Source organism: Alligator sinensis, unplaced genomic scaffold (genome assembly GCF_000455745.1).
Source record: "Alligator sinensis unplaced genomic scaffold, ASM45574v1 scaffold471_2, whole genome shotgun sequence".
Lineage (NCBI taxonomy): Eukaryota > Metazoa > Chordata > Crocodylia > Alligatoridae > Alligator > Alligator sinensis.
In genome coordinates, this window is record NW_005842143.1 from 1,448,627 (window position 1) to 1,475,313 (window position 26,687).

At 47.3% G+C, this 26,687-nt stretch overlaps 1 protein-coding gene across 1 annotated transcript in view; it reads right to left on the minus strand.

Moving 5' to 3' along the window:
• Window positions 1–610: 610 nt before the first annotated feature.
• CACNA1E (calcium voltage-gated channel subunit alpha1 E) overlaps window positions 611–26,687 on the minus strand; it is a 275,570-nt gene continuing 249,493 nt past the window's right edge. Inside the window, 10 exon segments of the mRNA XM_025206160.1 lie at window positions 611–1,150; window positions 2,398–2,591; window positions 4,851–5,031; window positions 7,212–7,340; window positions 9,453–9,561; window positions 10,845–10,951; window positions 11,373–11,473; window positions 12,331–12,438; window positions 19,270–19,375; window positions 21,496–21,592. Coding sequence (XP_025061945.1) covers window positions 611–1,150; window positions 2,398–2,591; window positions 4,851–5,031; window positions 7,212–7,340; window positions 9,453–9,561; window positions 10,845–10,951; window positions 11,373–11,473; window positions 12,331–12,438; window positions 19,270–19,375; window positions 21,496–21,592 — 1,672 coding nt within the window.

A 26,687-nucleotide genomic window follows, 5' to 3' on the forward strand; every position in this document is an offset into this window, starting at 1 on the left:
TGTCTGGCTGCTTAACCCAAATGATCCTGCTCCTGCGCCCCTCCCCTCCTCTCCCAACACATTCCTCCTTTCCGTTTTGTTGCTGAAATGTTTGGGAAGCAAACCAAAAACCCCAGGCAGTGCCAAAGGCCCTGAGCAATAGTGTGCGCACCTCTTGAAGGGCCCTGAGTCTGCCTCTATCCATCTGCTCTCTGGCTTCCCAAGGGAAAAATAAAACGTGCCTAAAGCCACCTGCTGGGATTGTGTTTCTTTTTTTTTGGCCAAGCCTCAAGGGGCAAAGGATGATAAAAAACAAATCCCGGGGGCCTAGTTTCTTCCTGCTGTGTTCTCTGCAGCAGAGGGAAGTACACTCAGGCACTCAGTCCCATTTCTCTTGGGAGGGGCCATTTCACACTCATCTCACCAGCACAAGCAGCTGACCAGGCCATGGTTGCACAAGCTAATCAAATGCTGCTCCTCTGTGCAGAAAAAAAAAAAAGGAAAGAAGAAAAGGAATCCAGGGGTTGACTTTTTTTTTTGCACAAAGAATTTTGTTTCTCCTGCATTTGATTTTGGTTTCATTTCATTCCCAGGCGTGGCGAAGAGCATGCATTGGAGGGGGCAGCGGCCTCTAGCACTTGTCATCTTCCTCCGTATCACTTAGCACATCAATGCTAGCTCCACACACCACCCCCTGTGCCGCCCCTCTCCTCCTCCTCCGGTAATGCCCATTGGGCATCTGCCAGCTGTGCCTCATCGGAGGGGCTGAGCCAATTGTGTTGGAGCGGCCAAGGCTGGTGGCGACAGCAGCCTCGAAGGTGAGTGTCTCCTCCTCGCCGCAGTCTGAGGCGTGGGAGTCATCGTGCAGGGCCAGGTAGGGCTCTGAAATGTAGTGCTGTGGGGTGGAGTGCCGGCTCTGCTTTCCCTGCAGAGAGCTGGAAGACTCGGTCAGGCAGGTGTCATTCGTCTCCAGAGCCTTGGAAAGCAGAGGGGACCCACCCTCGCTCTCATCAGGTTGTGGGGAGGTGTCACCAGCATGCTGCATCATGGAGGTGTACGAGATGAAAGGCCGTGGCTTGGGCGGCACAGGAGGGAGCTGCCGGCGACCTCTCCTTGGGGTGCTGGTGTCAGATATAGAGGGGATGGAGCTTTCACTCAAGGAACCTGTGCCCTGCAAAATGGAAGAGGATGAGAGCTGGGTCAAAAGCTGTTTCCTGCCCCATCAGAGCCCTGAAAAAAAAATCAGCTTCCTGGTGCTGTATCTTCTCTAAGAAAGAAGGTGTGTTCTTAAAATGAGTTAAGTGTGAGAAAGCCTGCCCTAAAACTTGGCCTGCTCAGTGGTATACAAACCATACAAAGCGTGGCCTGCAGTAAGAGGCTAACTCAAGGTAAGAACATGCCTTCTTCTAGGGAGAACAAGGCCTCATGAAGTTTGGGCAGAGGGAACAGAGAGGTGGAAACTCTTTCCTGATCAGCTTCTCCCAGGTTCCTTCAGCGATCTTGTAACAGTGGACTTTGGGCCTCATGATCATCCATTTGTGCATTCACAATTCACAAAAATGAAGTGGCGACAATGACACTAATACCCTGGCCAAGCACCTTTACGTGTCAGATGCCCGATTTGCTTCTGCCCTGCACCTTATTTAGCTACTTATTCCAATATAAAAAGGGGGTAACATTTTACTCAAGAGAACCGGACACACACTTGACATGATTGCTGATAACTGCACAAGGGGTGAGGCAGTGGAGAAGCAGGTTATGTATCCAGAGTGACAACTGCATTCAGAAAGAAAATACAGTGTTTAATGATGGGGCATTTTGTATGTGGCAAGGGCTTCTTACAGCAGCAGCCTGGAGGCCTGGGGACTGTTTCTCAGCTATAGCTGCCTGTAAGTGTAGTCAGTTTAAAGAAGGGCACTTATGCTTCTGGGCACTGGTTTTTCCTGACTGCAGACCTTGCACCTTGAATTCTGATGATACAACAATGTCCTTGCACAAAGCAGGTACCATGCCCTAATGTGTAGGGTATCTGAGTGATTCAGGAGCCCTGGATTCTGTTCAAGGCTCTACCCTAAGCTGCTTTGTGACATGGAGTAAATCATTCACCTTTCTGTGCCTGTGCTTCCCTCCCAACCACTCCCGTGCCTTGTCTATGTAGATTGTACACTCTTGGAGGCAAGGCCTGTCTTTTGGGACATTTAAAGGGCACCTAAGCAATGGAGCTCCAAATGCAGCTAGGGTTTGTCAGCACCACTGTAGTATTCTATATACTCCTCACAACCCAAAGGCCTCTTGGCCCCAGAGATGGAGCAGACAGACTCATTTTCTTGAGTTCAGAGGCCAATGATTTTTTGTTTTCTCCTATTTCACGATCCTTGTCTGCAATGACAGCTTCTGTTCTGTTGGTTTCATCCCTACCTGCCTGTTGGGCGTCTGCGACCTGCCCTCGCTGGGTGATCTGGATTGACGCCGCCGTTCTGGAGACTCGCAGTCTGCCTGGGGACTCCTCTCCTCTGAGTTGCAGCGGGAGATGTCTGGGGACAGCAGGTGCTTGCGTTCTTTGGATCGCCCTCGTTCTCTGCCACCTGAACGATGCGTATCAGACCGGTGGCCTGGGGAGAACAAAGGTGGGCAGTAAGATTTCCCAGAGGCCCACAGTGGGACAGAATGAATCACAGTCACAGGGAAGGGAAGGCCTTGAAGTCACCTAGTCTCACCCCTGCCCAGATGCAGCTTGTGCTGTACCTATACCATACCAGACCAGATGCCTGTTCAGTCTTCTTGAAAACCAACAGTGAATGTTTTGATTTATTCAAAGTGTGAGTCCAAGGTCATAACCACTCTTGGAGGAGGCTGTTTCCTTAACCCTAATGCCAAGAATGCCCTTGTCCTCCTGCAGAAGGGAAATGGATTGTTTCCATCCCATGAATCTATGTTGCTGCCTCCACACCTCTGACTCCTCAGACTCCCTGCAGCCACTACAAGAGGGGTCCATCTGCAATGCTCAGCGTCTTCTTACAAGGTCTTCCTCTGACCATGGTTTGACTGCTCACTGAGGTGCCTTAGCAAGCAACTGCAATCCCTTCATTTGCCTCTCATACTACACTGTCCTGGGCTGTCTTCAGTTTGGAGTTGTTTTGGTCACAGCATGACGACTGCTCTCCTCCACAGAATTAATGACCTTTTTCTGTGGTTGCTGTCTGTAATGTCTTTCTCCTTCCTCACTCTCAGTTCATTCTTCAACCCAGTGGACCATTATATCCTTTTACACCATTGGCAAAGCTATGTGTTTCCCTCTGATAATGATTCTCCTTCTTAGACCCTGGTGAATCTCTGGAGACAAAATTATTAGTCTCTGGTGATAAAATCTTCCATGTCATGATATCACTTTAATGGACTCCTGTAAGACTCAGTTCTCAGCCTGCTCCTGCCTTATGCCTTCTTGGGCTTCTCAGCTATGTATGTATATTTACCTCCAGGATCACTTTTCCACTCAATATACTCGGCTGCACGAAACTTTCTGCATGTGTAGTGAGCCTCCCCCATCCACCAAGTACTTATTACCGGTTTTAACTAGGCAAGCTTTATGACAGTGTCTCAGCTTCTATCAAATCAGCATCTGAGAGAGAGATGCTTTGCCTGGGCAGCCTGAAACACAACTCTACCTCCTTTCTTGGCACAGACCTCCAATTTGCCTCTGCTGTCTGTAATCTTGGCATCTGAACTTTCCTTCTCCCGCATCTTCTCTGCCTGTAAATGTGCCTACCACCACCTCCACAGCCATGCTGATGCAAGCCACTGCCTCGCTTTCAGCTTGGCTACGGCTTTCATCCATGCCTTAACTCAGAAACTCCCTCTCCTCTGGCTCTGCCAAGTCCCAGCTCTCCAGACCACAGGATATACAGAATGTTGCAACTTGTCACACATAAAGGGGTGAACCCTTTATGTGACTCGCATCCTTGTTCCAGTCCACCGACTCCCTGGACATGTTGGAATCCAGTTTGCTCAGGTTTATTGAGTCCTCTATTGACTTACAGCCTGGTCCACAGACCTTGTTTCCCTTTCTTTCCAACTCCCTCTTAGGACTTTATCTATGTAGCAGCTCCAGGACTTGTACTTAGTGGTTAAGCAACTCCAATGCATGCTGCTGCCAGTCAAGAAGGCAGGGACCAGAACAACAAGAGGTCAGGAACAGCCCTATAACCAGAAGAGTTTGCCAGAAGGGCCTTGGGCTGAGGCTGTGGTTGGGAGTTAACCATAGAAATGTGAAATCAAGATGCTTAGAGATTCCCTCAGTTGGAGGAGCACTACACCAGGCCACAGCTGGAGGGGTCTCCAAGCCAAGACTGGAACACTGGAGACCAGCTGGCCCTCTGCAATTGATCTGACACCTCATTTTGGAAACCCTTGGACTGTGGGATCTCCTTTTGAAGAACACTGTTTCTTCCCCAATCTGCCCACTGCTCATTCTGCTTCCCTCTCCCCAACTCCTAGTCTCCTGGTATAGGAGAACCTTCTCATTTCCAGCTTCTGTATCACTCTGGCTCACAAACTTTTCATCAAAAGTCACACCCTGTAGCCAATGTAGCTTTGCCTGCAAAAGCTTCAGTGAGGATGCAGCTGTGGTCACCAAAGATGGGTTCGGCCTGCAGCACTTTCCCCTGATGTAGGGGTGGTTGCAGAAAAAAAACGTTCTGTCAGCAGAGCTGTATCTATACTGGGGACCCAGCTGACTTTGCAGTATCACTGTAGTTATAGTGTCCTCAACCCCTGTAGTATACACACTGCCTGACATTAGAAAGGAGTGAATTCCTCCCTTGGACAAGACTTTGGAACTGGTGGAGAGGAATCTGGGAAGGAACCCTGCTAACCTGAGTCTGCATTCAGGCGGCGAGCAGTCAGCTGTAGCGAGGAGTGGTAACTGCGCCGGCGGGACTTGTAAGTGTTCTCACTACTTCGCTCCATGGAGAACTCATCCAGCCAGGAGCTGTTGGTACGTTTGTCCCGGATGGTGGAGAATGATCGTCTCATAGAGCTCGTGTCTGTAACCACCTGCAAATGCATCCCAGGGGAATACAAGGGCAAGATGAGTAATGGAGTCCAGCAGTGGTGCCAGGGGGGTGATGGGCCACTGCAGTGTCAAGGTGTCAGAGCAATGCCTAAGGGAGACTAACCAGAGCCCCTGCTGCTCAGACCCTCTGCAGGATGAAGCATGAGGCATTTAACAGGGGAGAATTCACTTAAACAACAGGGCTAAACTTTCAACTGGCACAGACTGATGTGGGAGAAGGGACAGCAGAAAAAAATCTATGAGGGAAAAAGTGATACTATCGGGTTATTCACCCTGGGAAACTCCACCTTTTTAATTTTAATAACTTGTCACATTTCCACATACTGTTCCCCAGCATGACTTACTTCAGCCCATCATCATTTCTTGATCCCTCCTCCAATTCCTCCCATTCTCTCCACTTATTTCCTTACCCATCTCCCTTGCCTTCTAATGTTATTCACTCTCCATATTCTCCTCTTTTTACATATTCTTTCTTTCACCCACTCTTCCACTCCCTTATCCCTTTATCCCTTCTTTCCTCTCCATTCTCTTTTCTCAGGAATCCATCATGGTTTCCATGCTTCTCTTCCTTTCACCATTCTTCCCACTTTCTACTCCTTGTGCTCTTGTCCCCTTACCTTTCTCTTTCCCCTGTTGTCTTCCCTTGTTCTTTTTATCCGTAACAAGTCAATGCACTTTTTCCCTTATTTAAAATGATTTTCCCTTCCTTATCTTTGGATATGCTCTCTTCCTCTCCTTTGGTCTCCCATTTCCAGTCTCCTCTGCTTGTGCCTTCTTTCTGACTTACTCTCCTGCTTCCATGTCTTGTTCCTCTGCCATTTTTTTCTTTAAAGCAAAGCTATTACTATTTTTCACCTTGCCATCCACCAGCCATGTTCAACCAGTCCTCAGGGAGCCAGTGCTTCCCCTTTGGGCATGATGGTTGAGTAGCTGCTATGCCTGCTTGAACTGACTTGGCTCATTTGGGGATGGTTGGACAGGTAGGGGCAGTGGGAGACAAAACAGCCAAAAGCCTTCAAACATCCAATGCTCCCAGGTGTCAAATGACCAAATATATCTGCAAAGTCAGCAGGAAAAAGTTCTTCTTCTCTCCATGTATGCCAAAGTGCTGCTGTAGATAAGCAATGCAGATTTAACACAAAAACAGAACTAGGAACAGTGGACCAATTCCCTTTGGCATGGGAAGGTCTGGCTTACACTGTAACTGCCACTGAAGATACGTGGGCCCATGGTTATGAAAATAAACCCTGGAAAAGCTTTCATGTCTTGGTCAAAACTGAATACGAGATGGACAGACAGAAAAACCAGGCAGACAAACAAGGAAATGGAGCATGGCTGGGGCTGATCAGGACAGACTGCCTAGTGCCACACAGGTATGCATATGTTTTGGGACAATGGAAGAGGAAGGAAAACAGAAGGAAAGTAATCACCAGAGAAAGTATTTTCTGGGCAGGCAGGGTTTCTCCAAAGGTGCTGTATGTGAGCAGGATACCAGCGAAGCTGGATCAGCTGGTGGTAGGGGGAAGATGGTCTAGTAACTTGGGCGATGCCTTTGGGTTTGGAAGATCTGAAGGCAATTCCCACTCCATCAGAGATTTCTGTGTCACCCTGGGTGAGTCACTTAGGTTCATAGTCACTTAGATCCTATCCCACCTCTGAGGCATCTAAGCCCCTGCATCAGCTCACTCAAAAACATGCATTTCACTTCAGGTAAGTGCAGTTATTCTGCTTGGGGAGGCACAGGGCTCTCCCATTCTCATACATTTAAGGAGGCATATTATAAAACAGACACATTAACAGTCTCTTAGGGACTTTTGCAGGGTGCAGTATGATTGCATGTAGACACTTAAATGCATAAAAGTTGCCTATATGCCACTTAGATGCCTAGCAGGTGGAATTAGACTTTAGTCTCTCTGTCTCAGTTCCACATGATAGCGAGATGATCATACCATAGTAGCAGGGGTCAAATACATAGCTTTGGTAAGGCTGTTTCCCATGCAAGCCTCTGGAAAGATACTAGTGATACCTGGCATGTTTTTATGAGGGCCTGACACAGCAGCAGGAAAGATTTCACATGGAAAAAGTACGGAACCCCTTTTTGTATCATACAGCTAAAGTCAGGCATTTCTACAAGTCCAGTTATGGTTTTGCTTGGTTTTACCTGGGGATCCACTGTCAGGCGTGGCATGGAGGAGGCCCTCCCAGATACAGCGCGTTCCTGAGTGTCCACGGGGAGATAGTTGCCACGGTTAGAGGGCTGCACTCTTTTAAACTCTCTAACCTCTGGCTCCTGGAAATAAACACACAGCCAAGCTCATGGGATTTGGTTCAATCACTTTGGTGCTCCTCTCCTTCCAGTGTTGGTGCTGTTGGTATTGGGAATGGCTTTGCAAGAAGGGCAGCTACATCTTCCACATTTCAGAAACTAGGGGTGGGATTTTAAGCTGGCCAAAGAGTAAGTCTAAGATCAACTGGGTTTAGCATTAATAACAGTTTACTTGGTAAGTAGATTCTGTTTCAGACTCTATTCCAGGGGAGCACAGACATCCAGACCATGTGTCCTGCTTGTCTGACACCAAATCAACCTTTTTTTATTTAAACACCAGTATGCAGACAAAATACCTCAACTGGATGTTTGTAACCCCCTGGAATTTATGTGCTTCTGCTTCTTCCATATTTAAGCTGGATGGGTCTTTTGTAATTAAACTGTCTAAATGTTTAAAAGGTTTTTTTTCAGCCACATCCAAGTTAAACAAGAAGGGCTAAATGTCATATTGGTATGTTTGGTTCATTTCTCTCTTTGAAATCTCTTTTGTTTTGGTCAAAGAGAAAAATGGTCCATGATTTTGCATTGTTAGGGTGTGACATCAGAGAAATGTGCATTTTCCCCAGGAAGTGACATCAAAAGGGAGGAATTCATCATCATAACCCTTCCTTCACTGCCAGCAGTCTTCATGACAGACTGACTATGCAGTTGTCATTTTGGGCTGACAGGTTGAATTATATGGAGAGGTGCAGTGTGTTCAATGCAGAATTACAAAAAGAGTGCTACAAACTCTGAGAAGCACACAGATCGGACTGGAAATGTACAGTGATACAACACTGCAGTCCAACAAGTGTAAGAGTGGTGCACAGATGCACACATGCATACATATACACACACACAGACACTCGTGCTGCTGACCACGATGTGGGCATGTGTGTAGGCCAGAGGTGTATGCTCACATTTGTGTAACACAACTCAACAATTCAGTTTTGATCAGGGACACCAGCACTGACAACAAGATGAACATGAATCCAAAGCATCAAATACCATAATTCAGCCCACGGTGACCCACTGAAATGAGTATTTACTAAAAGAAATCAACCTGTGAAAAAAGGATATTTTACTGCATTATAGCAAGCCATTGTACTGCAGTATCACAATGTCTTAAGGCCTCCGTCAAGCTGTGAAACCTGCTGAGTGAGGAAGAACACCCAGTTGCTCAGAGGTTCCTTAGGGAAATGTCTCTGAATAGCACCTGCTGCTCAGCTAATTCAGCTGCTGTGATGAGGTGGTAGGCTAGATTCTCAGCTGGTGTAACTCAGCATAGCTTGAATGGAGTCCTGTTGATTTACTGCAATTGGGAATCTGGGCCACGACATTGGTACCTGGTGGACGTGCATTATGAGTCTCTATGCTTGGGCCTGGGCATGATCTGAAACACTGGAAATCCACTGGATGCACTCAGGTTACTCATGCAAGCTCTGTACAGACCTAAAGGTACATTTGTTTCCACTCCCTCTCTCCATCCTCTTGTCAAGCAACTGCCAGTCCTCAGCCACCATGCAGGAAAGAAATATGACCCTCACTGTGCTGCATGTGTACAGAGCCATCTAAAGCCTGGTAAAGGAGCTGTAAGGAGCAACCTAACACCAAACATGCTTCCATATTCCCTTTGCATTGTACCATGCCACTCCAGGCACTGTCCTGGTGTAACCTATTTCAGGGTCTCACTCAAAACCTGCTGATGTCAATGTGAGTCTTGTCACTGAGTCCAGGTCCTCAGGGAATTCATTCTAATTTGTTACAAATGTGTTCCAGAAACAGTTTAGAGATCACTATTCTCCAATTTACCAAAAGAAGGCAGGATCAGGACATCTTAGCTTTATGTCTAGGATAAACGATTCATGTTTCACTGCCAGCCAGAAGGATGCTTCTAGAGAATATTTCCCAAAATCTGTTGTAGAGGAGGGGTCAATTAGCAGAAGGGTTCTTACAGAGTTTACAAAACGTAGGAGGGATTTCAAGACAATGTGTGCAGGGTAGGTAAGTAGCATTGGGAGTCAGTTTTGAATACTGAGCAAGGGAGTGGTGCTGGTCTCACGAAGGAAACATGGACAAGGCAGTGCATCAGTTTACCAGTGATTGGTGCTCCTGGTACTGCCCATGTGTTGGATCCATACAAGCCAGCTGAAATATCTGTTGAGGAGAGAGTGGACTCAGGGAGGGAAACCCACTCCGGCTGCTCCTGCAAAGAGAGTCCAACATCAGTGAGAGAAAGCAAACCTTTGTGTTACAATGTCTGACAATGATCTTTGTCTTCAACCTCCTGAAGAGTGGTCTTGTGTCACACAGTGCTGTATTCCTCATAGCAAGCTGCGAGTTTGTGTGGAATGCAAAGCTGCCAATCCTGATCACTGCCCTGACAGCTCACATTTTGCTGAGAAGGGACGTCAGTTTTACCATGTGCAATGTGGGAGCCCAGTGACAATTCCAAAACTGGATTCCACATGGCTTTTCTGCTGCTCGTCTGACAATCAGAGCAGCTTTGCTCTTCAAAGACAGAATGTTTGGTTTCACCGTGGAGCAGCAAAGTTATTTTGTGGCTAATGACTGTGACTTACAATGGCAACTTCCACAGGGCTGCCTGTCATTGTTATTGCCACTTTAATCATGGTGATGGTATTCCTACTGGGACAGGTGTGTTCTTGATGTGGGCATTGTCTCCATGGAAGATTGTATTGTCACTCGTAAGTTTAGTGCTGGAGAAAGCTGATGCACTGACAGCCTTAATCCATATTTACTCTCAGAACAACAGAAAGAGCAAGGAGAGATGCAGGACTAACTTCCCCATTCCATGCTGCAATGTATCTCAACCCCAGCACAGAGGAACCATCCCAAGAGATGAACAAATTGTGAATGGTCTGGCTCCAATCTGGCGATGCACAGGGGGAAGTGGGGAAGGAGATGTGGCCCAGCCAGATCTGGCTGCACAGGGCTTGAGAGTTTGGAAGCAGAGGAGGGGTGGCAGTATTAATTGCCACTAAATGTCCTGACCCAGGGGGAGCCCTGTGGGCTCTGTGCACCAGATTGGACCTATGGGCTGGGGGTTGAGCACCCCTAAACTAAACCACAATCAGAGAGTAAGGAGTTTTAGTCATTATGAGCCTGGACTGCTTTTAAACTGGGGATCTTGAACTAAGATACTCATTCTCTCTTCTAGTCTGATAAGCAATCTAGCACCACTAATTTTTGCAGTAATAGCATGTTGGACAATGTTTGCACTGTTGAATATATAAGATGATGCTGTCCATGTTCTTAATTACACAAACTTTTTTTGGTGACCCTAATAAAAGAATAGGTCCAAGGCTCCAAAATCAAGAAGTTGATGGTCACCGTGAGGATTTCCTCTTCTTCTGGGCACCACTTACCATCTCTGTTTTCATGTCTAATGCACTTTCAGGGAAAGCAAGAAAGGCTGTAGTAATAGAAATACCGGAGCAAATCTCTTGCTCTCATGGCTATACTTACAGGCCTGACAGGGTGTCTTGCTGGAGGTAAGGCAGAGCTTTGGCATTAGAAATTATCTCTTGAGGCAGAGATGAGGGCTCCATGCGCTGGAACATAGGGGCATTTTTCTGTATTAAGAAAGAAACAGTCTGATCCTGTTGAAGATGAGGAATCTTTCTAGTGTATAAATACCCCTCGTGCACAGAAGGATAATGGTATGGTAACACTTCCCATTTATGAATTGGTCCCTCTAACTACTCACTTTTTCTGTGCAGCATGACTTTTAGATTGCTGTGATTATACCTGCATTAGATCACCCACCTTTTAATTTAGCTCTCATTCCCTTAACTCCCGCATCCCTTAAGTCTTCAGACTCTTTGCTTTCTTGGTACAGTGCCAGCCACTTCTAAGCTGAGGATCTGTATGGTCAGCATCTAGCTCGGTGGTCCTATCCACACAGAAAATTCCCCCTCTGGAGAAGCTGTGAGCTCACCACCTTCAGCTGTAGCATGTGGGCACCAGCCACCTCATGCTGTGGTTGAACCTCACCTGTTCCTCCAGTTGCTGCCTCTGCTTCTTTGCTTTGCTCTGCTTGTAATAGTCCATGATCATCATGGCTGCATATATTTTGCCAACAGTCAGGTCCGAAGCTGCAAGCATAAAGGTGGGTATTTTGTGATAACCGAAGCAGGAGTTGGGAAGGTCTGAGGATACTAACCCATGCAACTGCAGGAGAGGTATCACATCCTCTTGATTCTCAAAGACAATCCCTGTTCACTGCTCCAGAGGAGAGTGGATTAAAATAAAATAAAATAAAAAGTCCCTAGGGTGATTTAGGATTGGGTGGAGATGGACATTTTAGTAGCGTAGGAATCATTCACTAGAGCTAGGCATACCCATCACATGGTCATTGTTCCCAAATCAAAGGAAATGAAGAATTCTCTGCCCCCTGCCTCCAGCATCTCTAAGGTTGCCAACTCTATTTAAATCTATTCCGGGAGTTTTCATCAGATGATGTAATGACATTAATTGTGGTGTGTAGACTATACGTCAGGGAGGCAAATGCATGTTACTATTACATTTTAAAAACCCTCTGGACTACTGTATAAATCAGATTCAACATTTAATATTTATTGTAATGAATTGAATGCTCTATCATTTATCTCCCAGGTTACTCTCAGCAATCTCCTGGAGATTTATATCCAATTCCTGGTGACTCCAGGGCAATCATGGAGGGTTGGCAACCCTGAGTATCTCCAAATGGGTCAGAGACTGTACCCAGATTAAATGGATTTGGCATGGGGAGATCACTGCAGATAATGCATTTTTCAAATGGGTCCAGTATATTTAGGTGGAGCAAGGAGGGATTTTCTTTGTATCAGAGTAAATCCCCTCTCTGCTTCTCCTTAAGCAATGTGCCAGGATTGGCACATCTTTGTTCACCTTCCAGGAAATGCCTGCTCCCAGCACTGTGGGAACTTGGCAACACCAGTGCACAAGGACTCACTTTTTGGCATGGGCACTAGTAAGTCCAGCATCTTCTGGGATAGGTGAGGCCAGATGGTCAGGATCTCCTTCTGCAGCTCTGAATCCAACTGCTGCCAGTCTGCACCACCTGGAAAACAGGGACAGTATAGGCCCATGCAAACCACAGGCAGGAATGGTTTCAGGAAGGCGGTCTACTACCTCTTGGCTATGTTTATCTACATTTTCCACCATAACAAATCACATTAACCACCTTGGACCTGATGGTGCTAGCTCCTGGCACTGGACTGAGCTGAACACACTCCTTTAATTCTGAGGAGAAAATGGATTTGCTCTGAAGACTGAGGTGGCACTATCAAGCCATGATTGGGGAAGTGTCTCCAACCAACAAGTGGAAATATCCAAAGGCTTAATACACAGGAGATTACAGGAGCCTTTCAGGTAGGCCAAATAGGAATGTGGGATGGCAAGGGACTTCTCCGGTCATCAAATCCAGACTCCTGCCATTACAGGTAGCATCTCATACAACCCCTTTCATGAACACATTGATCTCTAAATATTCCCTTCTCCCACACAAAACTGCCATAAACTCTCTGTCCTTGGCCCCTAATTACAGATTGAAATCTCACTCCATCCCTCCCATCATGCACACACCTGCTGTTGCTCCACTTTCTCTTTTCCTGTAAATAAATTGAGAGCAGGTGAAAGATAATGAAATGGATCAGCCATCTTGAAGGGCTGGGGCAACTGAGGCAAAGCCAGTCTGAGCTCCCTCGCATTGCCTCACCATGCTGTTCAGCCCTCACCAAGAGCAGTCACTTCTGGTAGGGGAGGTCAATTTAGTCTGAAGACCCATTTGGAACCTGGCCTTTCAGACTGCCGGTAAGGGCACCAGTTCAAGCCAGATTTATTGGCAACTTGCATACCCTTCCAATGGGAATATGGCTGAGGAGACAACCCCATTCCAGATTCACAAAGGCCACTGAACAACAATGGAAAGGGGGTAGCTTTAGGTCACTTATGCCAGTTCTCTGAGCGATCCAGTATCAAAGTCTTATGCACTGGGCTTTCTAATGGCCCTTTCTTCTGAGCCATGGAAGGGCAGCATAGTGTAATGGAATTGTTTTCACATAATTTTAACTGTTTTTTTAAATATTTCCAGGGATTTCACTTGTGCCTCGCCCCAAGCTGCTGAGGGTGGGACGTGGCTTCTGCAAACTTCCATAAATACAACAGACCAGGAAACAATTACCCTGCCCCATAAACACTTTGGATTTGTCAAATATTTCCTTGTTCTGCATCAGGATGACACTGGCAAATAAGGACATATTCATTCACTTAAGGGTTTGAACTTCATCCTCCCACATCTGAAGTAAGGACACTGACCATCAGATTAGCGGCCAGTCAGGGCTGGCTCTCTCTAAGCCTCTCCTGTCAGAGCAGTTCCACCCCGTATAACTAATTAAACAATCATTGCACAGAAAGAGTGACTGTATTGAGCAGAGGTTACAGCAGTCACTGAGATGTGGGAAACTTGGATACAAGCCCCTAATCAAATGAACAGCTCATGATGTCTATAAAATGGAACAGCTTCAAGAGGAGAGACTGATGAACCTACCTAAGAAGTGCCATAGCTTGGTAACAGCTAAGGCACTTACGTTCAACACTGATTCAAGCCACATGGTCTGATCCATACAGAGCAGGGACTCAAACCATGGTCTTTCTTATCCCAGGCAAATTCCACACCCCCTTGCTATTGGCCTCTTTCCTCTCTCTAGCTCCATCTCTGGTTTTGGCCAATAATGCCATCCTGGCCCTACAAATCCTTTCCCAGTGACAGTTTAATTGAAACTGGCATGTGCCCATAAAAAGAGTTGTTCTAATGAATCTGTACTTTCTGACAAAGACACCTGTTTCATCGTAACCAGGAACATTTCTCCTTCAGTGAACACTGCTTCTTGTCCATTGGCTAGAAGGAGGGGGCCTCCCTCTCTCATGATTTGGTTTCTGTGATTAATTTTTGCTGGTGGGATGGGAGCTCTCTCCACCTCTCCCCTGGCAGTTCGCAGTAAAGAGCTATGCTCTGTTTCTGCTTTCTGAGTACAGCTGCTTCAAACATGAAGTCCACCAACATTGTGGTGTACCTGGGATTACAAAAATGGGGTGGGATAGTTCACATTACTGGAGTACAGTCTTGGAGGGGTACAGCTGGTTCAGGAAGGATCAGTAGGGGAAGACATGAGGAGGTGTTGCCAAATATATAGACAATATACACATGTTCCGAGGTGCAGAACGAAGTGGAAGGTAGGCCTGTTGACAACCTCTGGATAAGGGTCAGAAAGGAGAGCAACAGAAGGGATGTCATAGTGGACATCTGCTACAGGCTACCAAATCAGGAGAAGTAGGTGGACAAGGCCTTGAAACAGTTGATGGAAGCTTGCAAATCATAGGCCCATAGGACCATCATAGGACTAGGAGGGAAACCCAGTAGTGCACAAACAGTCCACCAATTCTTGGAGTGTGTTGGGGATAAATTTTTGATACAGATGGTAGATAGGCCAATTATGGGGGAAGCTCCTCTTGACTTGCTGTTCACAAATGGTGAAGAATTGGCTGAGCATGTGAAGGTGGAAGGTCACTTGGATGACAGTGACCATGAAAAAGTTCAAGCTCCTAAAGGGAAAAAGAAAGGAGAACAGCCGAATAAAGAAAAGCAGACTGTAACAAATTCAGGGAACTGGTGAGAAGGTATTACAGAAAAGTATAAAAGTATTGCACAGGCATGTAGGGAGAAAATGAGAAAGGCCAAGGAATGATTTGAGATGCAACTGGCAAGGGACATAAAGGTCAATAAAAATGGATTCTACACGTATGTAAAATGTAAGAGGAAGGCTAAAGAAACCATAACTCCCTTACAGGATGCGGAAGACAATCTAGCTATGGATGATGCAGAGAAGGACGAAGCATTTCATGCCTTTTCTTCACTTCAGCCTTCACAAATAGAGGCAGCTACCAGATGACTAGTGTAGTTGGCAGCAAAGATAGGGAAGGAGACAAAAAGGCCTGAGTAATAGCAGAACAGGTTAAGGATTACTTAGAGAAGCTAAATGCTTTCAAGTCAGCAGGCCTGGATGGGATGCACTCTAGGGTACTGAAGGAATTGACTGAGGTAATTTCAAAACCATTAGCTCTCCTCTTTGAGAACTTGTGGAGCTCAGGTAAAGTCCCAGATATTGGAAAAGGGAAAATATACTCCCCATTTTTAAGAAAGGGATGAAGGAAAATATGGGGAATTATAGACAAGTCAGTCTGACCATGAAATCTGGAAAGATCACGGAGCAGGTCCTCAAGGAATCTACTGTGAAGCATCAAGAGTAGATGATCAGAAAGAGCCAGCATGGATTCACCAAAAGCAAGTCATGCCTCGCCAACCTGATTTCCTTCTTCGATAAAGTGACAGGCTCTGTGAATAGGGGAAGAGCAGTGGGTGTGATATACCTTGACTTCAGCAAGGCTTTGGATACAGTCTCCTATGACATTCCCAGTAACAAGCTAAGGAAATACAGACTATATAAAAGTACTATATTATGGATACATAATTGGTTGGAACATTGTGCTCAATGAGTAATCAATGAGCTGTCTAGGAGATATCAATTGGGATTCCCAAGAGATCCAACTCGTGTCCAGAATTGTTCAACAGTTTCAGTAATGATTTGGATGATGACATTTAGTGCATGCTTAGCAAATCTACAGGTGACGCCAAGTTGGGTGGAGTTGCAGACACTCTGGGGGGCAAGGCTAGGATCCAGAATGACCTGAATAAACTGGGAAAAAATTGTCTGTAACCAATCAGATGAGAATTACAAGGATAAGTGCTTTTCTTACCTCAGTCTTCACAGGCAAGGTCAGCTCCCAGACTACTGCACCTGGCAGCACAGTTTGGGGAGAAGGTGAGCAGTCAACAGTGGCAAAAGAACAGTTTAGAGACTATTTATGAAAGCTGGACATGTACAAGTCCATGGGGTTAGACACAATGCACCCGAGGGTACTGACGGAGTTAGTTGATGTGATTGCAGAACTGCTGGTCATTATCTGTGAAAACTTGTGGTGATCAGGAGAGGTCCTGGATGACTGGAAAAGGGCAAATATAGTGCCCATCTTTAAGAAAGGGAAGGAGGAGGACCCAGGGAACTGCAGATTTGTCAGCCTCATCTCAGTCCCTGGAAAAACAATGAAGGGTCTTCAAGGAAGGGTCTTCAAGGAATTAATTTCTTAGCACTTGGAGGAGAAGGTGGTGATTAGGAACAGTCAGCATGGATTCACCAAGGACGAGTCATACCTGAGCAACCTGATTGCCTTCTATGATGAGATGACTGGCTCTGTGGAAGTGGGGAGAGCAGCGGACGTGATATACCTTGACTTCAGCAAGTCTTGTAATACAATCTCCCACAACATTCTCACAAGCAAGCTAAGGAAGTACAGGTTGGATGAATAGACTGTAAGATAGATAGAAAACTGGCTGGATCATTGGGCTGAAAGGGTAGTAATCAATAGCTCAATGACTAGTTGGCAGCTGTATCAAGTGGCATGCCCCAGGGGTTGGTCGTTGGGCTAATTTTATTCAATACCTTCATCAGCAATCTGGAAGATAGGATTAGAAAGTTTGCAGATGACACCAGGCTGGGTAGGATTAAGAGCTGCAATCTGCTCCCTGCATGTCCCTGTGACAGGCCCTGGTCCCATGCCATCACCACCTTGCAATCCCAGCCCTAGCACCAGCCATCGGTTCCACTCCCAGATGCTGTTTTCCACCTGCCTGCAGCCCCATCCCATCTGCCTGGCCAAGTGCACCCTGCCTGTGGGGGTCCTGGGCTGGTCTCCATGGAGACCCCACCTGCCCGCCTGCTTTATCTGGTGCCCCTGGCAGTGGGTGCAGGATGGACAGGCAGGGGTGCTTGAGCAGCAGGGCCAGGGTCCAATGGTGAAGGGGCCTGTGCCTACTCCCAGGTGGTGGTGGCAGGGGCTGCAGGGATGCCAAGCCCCCCAACCTCCTGCCTGGCCCCACAGACTACAGCCTGAGTGCTGCATGTGGGGATAGGGTGGGCTATACCAACCAGCACCTTTTTGCACCTGTATTTTGTTCACCCCTGAACTACCTGAAGGATAGTTACAAAGAGGATGGTGCTAAACTATTCTCAGTGGTGGGACATGACCACACACAGAGCAATAGTCTCACATTGCAGCAAAGGAAATTTAAGTTAGATATTAGGAAAAAGTTACTAACTGGGAGGATAGTAAAGTACTGGAACAGGCTACCCAGAGAAGTTGTGGACTCTCCATCCTTAGAGGTTTTTAAGACATGGCTAGACAAAGCCTTGGCTGGGAAGATATAGTTAGGGATGGTCCTGCTTTGACTAGATCAGTGGTTCTCAACCTTTTTTGTACCAGGACCCATTTGTAAACATTGATGGCCAGTCCTGACCCAGGAAATAATTTAAGTTGAAACAGTCCCCTGGCCCTGCTGGTGCCTCTCACTCCCAACCCGCTGCCCCTTGCCCAGGCCCCCAGCCCCCCACATAAACACCCCCCCTGCCCCCTGCATACCCACGCACTAACAGCCCCCAACAAACCTATACCAATGCCTCCCACCCCCCCACAATACACAGGAGTAAGACTTCAGTTAAGCTATTGTGCAGTCACCTCTGTGTACACTGCACAAACACATGTAAATCAGGGCAAAAACATTGTTTGAAATCAAATTAATGAATGTTGTAAATGTTCAGTTTTTAGAATATAATCTGGTATTTTTCTGGTTCCAAGATGGCAAAACCCCTTGCTGAAAGGAGTATTTCTGGAGGTAAAGGGAGGGACTTCTGGTGGTAAAGGTCGAGGGTTAGAGGGCGAGACTTCTGGCCACAAGATGGCGACCAGGGGGCAGAGCTCCTGTCAAGGGGCGGGGCTACCTATGCAGCCCTTGACAGCTTGCCAAAACTCTTGTTGGGTTGTATTAACAGGAGTGCAAATCAAGGGAAATGATTGTTCCATTCTATTCAGAACTGGTGAGGCCTCATCTGGAGAACTGTGTCCAGTTTTGGGCTCCACATTTCAAGGATGTGCACAAATTGGAAAGAGTTCAGCGCTGAGTGACAAAAATGATTAGGGGCCTGGGAAGGAAGACCTATGAGGAAAGCCTGAAAAAACTAGGTTTATTTAGTCTGAAGCAGAGAAGACTGAAGGGGGATTTAATCAAATTCTTCCAATATCTGAAGGGCAATTATAGAGAGGCTGGAGATGGCCTTTTCTCAATGGCTGTAATGAAGAGGACTAGGAGCAATGGCTTCAAGCTGCAACAGAGGAAATGTAGGTTGGAAATTAGGAAGAACTTCCTGACTGTGAGGGTGGTCAAACATTGAAACAGGGCACCTAGAGAAACTGTGGAATCTCCATCCTTGGAAAGTTTCAAGAGCAGGTTGGACAGATACTTGACTGGGATGGTTTAGTTAGGGACAAACCAGACTTGAGCAGGGGGCTAGACTAGATGACCTTGTGAGGTCCCTTCCAGCCCTACTTTTCTGTGGTCCTATGAAAGAAGGCAGGGTCTGGACCTAGAGTGAGACAGCTCCTTCCCGAGCTGCAGGTAGTTTCAAATGGTCACAGAGCAAAAGGTCACAGAGCAAGGTACAGACTAGGACTGTCTCTCTCACCCCCACTCTGAAGTACATTTCTCTGGCTGGCAGTTTGTTCCATCCACACCTCTGGCTCTGAGCAGCAATCCTATTCCCTGCCCCTCACGTCCCCAGGATCAAAGCACATGCTGCTCAGTTGCTTGGAAGAGCTAGGTCGAACAGAGGTGGCCACCTCTGACTTCTGCATCCTGTAACAGGCGGTGAGGAGTAGGGGTCCCAGCCTGCAGGAGTGACTCCTACATCATACTGCTCAGCCCCTCAACCTACACTGATACCTTTGGCAATTTTTATGTCCAGCGCTGTTCGAATCAATGCCATCAAGGTGGAGGTGAAATGGACAGTCATGTCTTCAGCCACGGGCATGTTCATCAGCACCAGCCTCTGTGTAAGAGAGAGAAAAGACAGCGGGCGGAAAACAATATCGAAAAACACATCAACCAGGCAGGAGGGGAAAAATAAAACCAAGAAAAGCAACGGAGAGTGTAAAACAGCACAGCCAAAAAAGAAGGGCAAGGATCACCCTCCTCCCTCCCAGCCCACCTCCCTCCCATCCCCTCAGGGCACCTGCTCACTGCCTTCCTATGCTTGCCCTTTGGCTCACCAGGAACCCATACTACACCCCCAGAGATATTCCCTGGCTTGGAGCATCAGGGGTGTTCCCTGTGCTTCCTGAAAAGGTTTCTGGAAAATTAGGGATTGGGCTATAGGAGTCTCTGAGGGGAAGACAACCCTGGGGGACTGCTCCATGTCCTAGGCCAGATTGTCTTTGCTTTCCAGGCTCCACCCCTTCCCATTGGGCAGCGGACTAGGGACTTCTGATTGAGTCACTTCTCTAGCAAGTTACATCCCGGCGCTCCCTTTTTGAGTCTTTCAGTGATGAAATTTGCCAGCACATGATCACACATGCATAGGATCCAACTTATCCAAGGGTTGGAGGGATAGAAAGAGTGCAGATGGAAAAAGAAAAGGGCAATCAAGACAGGAGTGGGCACGTCATGCTCCATCCCCCTGGCAGGGGACAAACTGAAGTGGCCAGATCCACTTTCCAGAGAGTATATTTTGCTTCAAATATACCTCGGGTTTTCCCTCCCCTGTATCCACCCACACATTTCCCCTCCTCAGCATTGAGCGCACTATTTTCATAGACCAGAAAGCTCTTGCCAGCCACAAGCATGTGCATATATACATGTGTAAGGAGGGGAGTGCATGTGTGCTTGTGAGAGTGTAAACCTATATATGAGCAGCTACATGTGACTGTGCACATGCAAAAGTTCTCCTTAGAGAGCACCCACGACATATCACTGAAGAACACACAGTCAGCTTTTAGGAGAAGGCCAAGAGGCAATTTTCAGGAAGACATTTCAGTAGCTTTGGAAATACATGGTCCAGGCCTGGATCTGGGAGTCACATTAACAGTTATCCCTGATTTGTTTTGAGTATTGCAACAGGGTGTCCCACTGTGAATGCCTTCATGGGTTGATCTGTCCAAAGCTCCATGCTGCACAGCTCCCTATCCAGACAGAGCTTCCTCCTATATAACCCAGCCTGTGCAACTAGTCAGCAAGTTCTACAGTGTATTCCCAAAGAAAGGAGCACAGGGCACTGTCTCAGCACAGCAATCAAAGAGGCACTTGGAGAGACAAGCCTCAGCAGGCAAAGGGATGGGACTCTCACCAACTCAGTCTCAGCAGAGAGTGTCTGTGTTCTGTATTGCAGAATCTATTCCTGGGGAACTCAAGCCAGAGCAGCACCCCAAGCCTGGCAAGCCATGGGCCCACTGCTACAGGACACATGCTCTGTGCCTGTCCTTTCATTTAAGCACTTCCAAAAGGTGTGGCTGAGCTGCTGAAAAGTATTCTGGATGGGAGGCATGTGGCTCAGATCCATGTAGGGATGTGTGCCTGAGGCTATGGACAAATGTCAGCTGCTCTGCAATAACCATCCGTGGGCTTGTTCTTACCTCATGGTAAGTGAAAGTTAAACCCTTAGCAAAAGTTTCTGTGGTTTAGTTTCCACTTACAATGAACGGTGTATGCACAGAGTAGCTGATACACAGCAAATTCCCAGCCCTTTGTTGTGATTCATTTGTCCACACCCAAAAGTTGCATGACCAGTCTTGCGTTTCACCCAACCTTGGATGAGGCCTAGTTCTGAAAGTACCCTGACACACTTATGGCAGCTGCCCTAGGGTACTACTATCCATGTCCCTTTTCAACAGTGTACTCAAGAGGGGGAAAATGTCTTATCCTTCCACATCCCCTCACTTACACTGGTCCGGCATGCTTTCTCTCCCAACATTAGGCAAATGCTCCAGCCCAGAGGTCACCAGAAACAGTAGGCGTGGCACACGCAGACCAGGAGCTGGTGTCAGTGGACGTCCTTGTGCAGTGGGACATTTCTGATAAGATCTTCCTGAATATACATCATATCCCCATCCCCAAGTCCCTCCTGCCCCATTTCCTGCTCAGTACTAGCCCGGAAAGAAGGAAGGGTTGATCTACCTTATAGGCCACTTTGGAGGGACATCTCTTGCCGAGGCCTAGCGGTGGTGACATGAGAGTCAGCATTTCATACATCTCAGTGTAATGGATGCGGCCACTGCTCATGGAGGGGGAAGGGAGTGGGACAGGGCAAGAAAGAGGAGCGGGGCAGGGGATGGGAGGAAGATGCAGAGAGGAGAGGAGAGGAGAGAGGAAAGGAGGCATTCCCAGAGAGCAAAAACAAACAAAGAAAATAATACAGGGAACAGGAGAGAAAAAACAAACGGACAAACAGGGAAAGAACAGGAAACCCGTTAATCAAGGCAAATCATACACAAGAATCTGTCCTGATGTGGATTTATATCACTCTTCACACAGACCCAGGAACACCAGCAGAAACCACCTGCCTCTCCAGCTCCTTGCTGCTGCTGCTGCTGGCCAGCTCCAGTATTCTCTGCAGCACTGGCAGTCACTTCCCTGTTTCCCTTCCCAGTCCTTTAAAAAGTACAGTTGCTCTGCCAGTCCCAGGGCTGTGCACAAGTGGTATAAATCAGATACATGGCACACAAGCAATGGGTAACTCAAATGTGGCAGTGGGTACCAAGGTGACTTAAAGGAACCAATAGTGTCCCATGGACTCTGTGGTTGCTTTCCTCCTCCTGGGTCCCATGCACTGCTGCATATTGTCAGATAACCCATAGCTGGAATGTCGTGTATCCCCATCTGGTAATGTCTATGCAATTGGGAGGCAGCATCTTGCATAGAAGGCAGTGGGCTAGTGTCACCTGTCAAAGGAATGTGCCCAGTTGCTTCCATCTGGCTCCATGGATGGACCACTTTCCCACCATGCATCAGTGCAAAGGCATGCTAGTGGCTGAGAAAATAAAACCAGGAGGAAAGTTCTGCATGCCATGCTCCCGCCCCGGCTCGCTCCCACATGCGACTGCAAGTTCCACCAGATTGGAGTTTAAAGAGTCTCAGCAGAGGCAGCTGTTTGGCCTTCCAAGATTGGGGTTCATTTGGGTTGCCCAAATGGAACTGTTGTGATGACTTCCTTGATGGATCCCTACTTTTTCTTCCCTGCTTGCAGTGACCTGCCTGGAACTGGTGTGCTCAAGAAAAGTAGCACAAACTTGTCAACCGATGGCTTCCTTTTCAGGAATGAGCTCTCCCCTGGTCTGAGACATGTGGGCTGGCACCTCTTTCTCCAAACCCTGGAGGCAGTTCCAACAGGTCTCATGGGCTTAACCACGTCTCTTCTGCCCTTGCACTATGAAAGGCACTTCCAAATCTGCATTAAAACACTGGATTGCTGTTAACCAACAAACGGTACTCAACATTGACTGTATTACCTTTAGGTGCCTAGGTCAGTGGAGTAGCATCTGAAGAACATATTTCAGGTAGGGTGGATGGGGGTTGGGAGGGAGGTCAGTCCCAGAGAGGAAATTGTCAAATAAACACCATTCCATGCAGAATCCTGACCTCCTTCCCAGTCAGAACTAGAAGGCATTTAGAAAAGGTGCTAGCAGACAGGGAGTGATAGAGAGAACAAAAAAAGAAAACTTACTCTTCTCTAAAACCAACAGTGTTGGTGTTCTATGGGTGCTGCTTCCTTCTGACAGACACTACCACCAAGGACTGGAGGTAAAGCCAAGAATGAACAGAAAAGATGCTAAGGGATGACCAGGTGGCAGCTAGTGACCAATGACAGGGAAGAGGGCGAGTGAGCTCTGCCCCCATCTAGAATTGGCTCGTGTGTGGTCTGAAGATACTTCAGAAATGCAGCACTTGGGTCCAACTGTCTGTGGAGGATCTTGATGTTTTCAAGTCCAGTTATTGAAAGAAAACAAAATGAAAATGATATTGCTTGAACTGACTGTTTTGACTAAGGTCAATTATAGCAGCTGTTTTTGTATCTAGCACGCACCACACTTCTTCCTTTCAGCAAATGAAGGAGGAATGAGTATCCATCGAGTGGAGAAGGAAGAGTTACCTCAGTGATGAATAACTGAGATATGCATCATGAAACTATGTTACCTTTGCAGACTATGCAGCAACATATGAGTCTTTGCAGAGCAGAGACTTTGCAGACTTTGGGTTAACATGACTCTGAGCAGAAGCCACATCTTCATGGAGGGGAAATACAACTAAAAGAGATGCCATTATTTCTGAATGGGACAGGTTGGGAGAGCTTGTAACACTATACAGGTGACGAAGAGATGCAGGTTTGGCTAGATGCGCTACTCTAAAGAACATTGACATTGTGAGGCAGGGACTTGCATGTTCCTGCTCTTACAGCTCTGTTTAGGAATGAGACATGAAAGGTGATTCTGGGAGGTCAGAGGTCCAAGTCCTGCATGACCTGGCAGAAATTCAAGATTGGCATGTCTCAGTTGATCCTTCCTCCCTTACATCAGCAAAGGAATTTTCTTTGTGTTCTCTGCAGAGCCTGCAATGGTAGAAGACACACAGAAGGCTAAGACAAGAAACATTGCTTTGCAGGTGCATCCAATCATCTTTAGGAAACAATCACTGTTGAACAACTTAACTGTCATGTTCAAATAGTTTAGACTGTGATACAGGAGCAGACTGAGTGACAGGAGGTCCTGTCTGCTGGGAAGGTGGGCTGAAGGGCTCTGTGACTGCTCCTCTTGGCTTGAACTATAATCACATTTGGGTCACATGGCAGTAAGGGGAATGACCAGCACTACTACTGCTTTTTTTTTAAATAACATTTGAATCAATCCGGCTGAAGGCAGAAAGGGAAAGGAATGGTGAAGAAGTCCTGGCTATCAGGTAATCAGCGCTTCAGTTCCCAATTATTCCCAATGAAGAACTTGGATTTCCCATTTGGACTGAATGTGAAAAGGTGTCCCTGGGGATAAACTGGCCTGCTGAATCTCTGCTGGAATACTTTATGTTTCAGTGACCACTTTCATTAGTCCATCCCTTACTGATGGACTGCCCAATCTGCTTCTGTACTGTGTTCCATTTTGCTTCAGTCTCCTCCTTCAGGTCATTATGAAAAGGCCCAAAGAGTCTAGACTGTTCTAAATTCTTGGGATGTAATGCTCTTTGATCCCGAGGCCCTAAATATGCTCCTAGTCTTAAAGACAAGTGTCTGTGGTCACTACTTTGAGGTGTAGATTGCAGAGGCAGGTTGTGGGGTTTTTTTACAGTCATTGACTGGCTTGATGACGGTGGTGTTCCTTTTTTCCTCTGCACCTCTTGTTAGCTGTGGTTCCAAGCCTGTAATAAGAATCCCTGGAGCTCTCATGTGCAGACTTGCCCACAGAGCAATCTCTGCATGTAAGACTAGAAGATCCAAGAAAGGAGACAGATGAAAGGGGGCAGTTCTCTATTCTGAATTCATAATCCTCATCCTCATTATCTGCTCAGCCACTAAAGGTCAAAGCTGTGCAGGAGACAGAGCTGTCCTAATTATCGCATGGCGAATTTGGGTTAGAGTTCCAAGCACTTTTCATTGAGACAGGCTCTACTGCTCCTAGCTCTGGGAGGTGAGAGAGATCCTTCAAGATGGATCATTATTTCTCAGTATTGCTTGAAACTGGACAGAGAAAGAAGGCAGCATATGTGGAATCCTTAAACTTCAGAATATCTATACGGCAATCCTTTCTCTACCTGCCTGTCAAGTAGATCCTTGTCCTTGTTAACAGTAAGACTGATGGAGCTACCCACTATGAATACAACATCTATAGCAGTGAACTGAATTTGTCACGGTTCTACAGAAGTCTCTCCTGTTAAGTCATTGTTCTGGGACAACATGCCCTTATTGAAGTTGGTGGTTGCTAGGGAGGGACTGATAATAGCAGAAGAAGATCAGAATCCCTTCTGGGAGGGTATTTGGGGGAAATAATGCCTTTCCCAGGAATGCGACTGTTGCATCAATTGTAAATAGGAAGAAGAGACATCTTTGAGTTCTCAGTCCCTATGGAATTTCAGAACCAGTGATCTCAATCTCCTGACTGTAATCCCCCTCTCTTTCCTAACAATGGATGAAGGGAGATGGAAAGCTCTCTTATGGTTTTATATAGGAAAAATTTCCCTTTGGCTTAAGACTACTCTACATGGTTTCCAACACAGCAAGATAAAGAACCTATGCTTCTCTAGCACAGGGCTTTGCTGGGAATAAGACAGCTCCTTTGTGTAGGAGGAGACGGTGGTGGGAGAAGAGGATCTGTGATGCTTTCTGGCATCTGGCTGAGAAGGGACAGGAGGATCTATGTGGTCAACCAAAGACTGCAGCGCTGGTGTTGTCAGGAAGGCTTTGGCTTTCATGACCACAGCCCGCTCTTTGGCGAGAGAGGCAGCGAGCTGCTGGGAAGGGATGGCCTCCACCTCTCTCCCCTAGGGAGGAGGCTCTTCTCAGCTATAGCCATCTATACTATTAAACTAAGCCGGGGGGGGGGGGGGGGGACTCCCGCCACTGCTGGCCGGCTGAGCAATCCTTGCAAAGCCAGCAGATCATGGCGCTTCAGGGAGCCCACCCCTGCCCCAGCCCTGGTAAAATCTGTGGGCAAGGAAGGAGCCCCCCAGGGGGCACTTGCCTGCCTGTACACTAATGCCAGGAGCTTGGGGAATAAGCAGGAGGAGCTCATCCTCATGCTCAGTGCAAACAATTACGATGTCATAGGGATAACGGAGACCTGGTGGGACTCCACCCATGACTGGACCACGGGGATAGATGGCTATACCCGGTACAGGAGGGATCGTGTAGAGAAAAGGGGCGGGGGGGGTAGCTCTCTATGTTAAGGAAAGCTACACGTCCCTGTAAGCCGATATTGGCGACCAGGGTGGACGGCTGGAGACCCTCTGGGTTAAAATCTGTGGGGAACACGGCACAGGGGACACAATGGTGGGAGTCTATTACAGACCTCCCACCCAAAGTCCTGAGCTTGACCAGGAGTTTGCCCAGGAACTGGCTGAGGAAGCTTGCTCCAGGACCATGGTTGTCATGGGTGACTTCAATTACCCAGAAATCTCATGGGACGATCGCTCAGCAAAATCTGAGTGGTCGCAGAGCTTCCTCTCGTGCGTGGATGACCTCTACCTGACTCAAGAAATCTATGGGCCAACGAGAGGCAAAGCGCTGCTCGACCTGGTACTGGCTACTGGGGATGACCTAGTCGGCGACCTAGTGATCGATGGGAAGCTGGGTGACAGCGACCACGAGCTGATCACCTTCACCATCC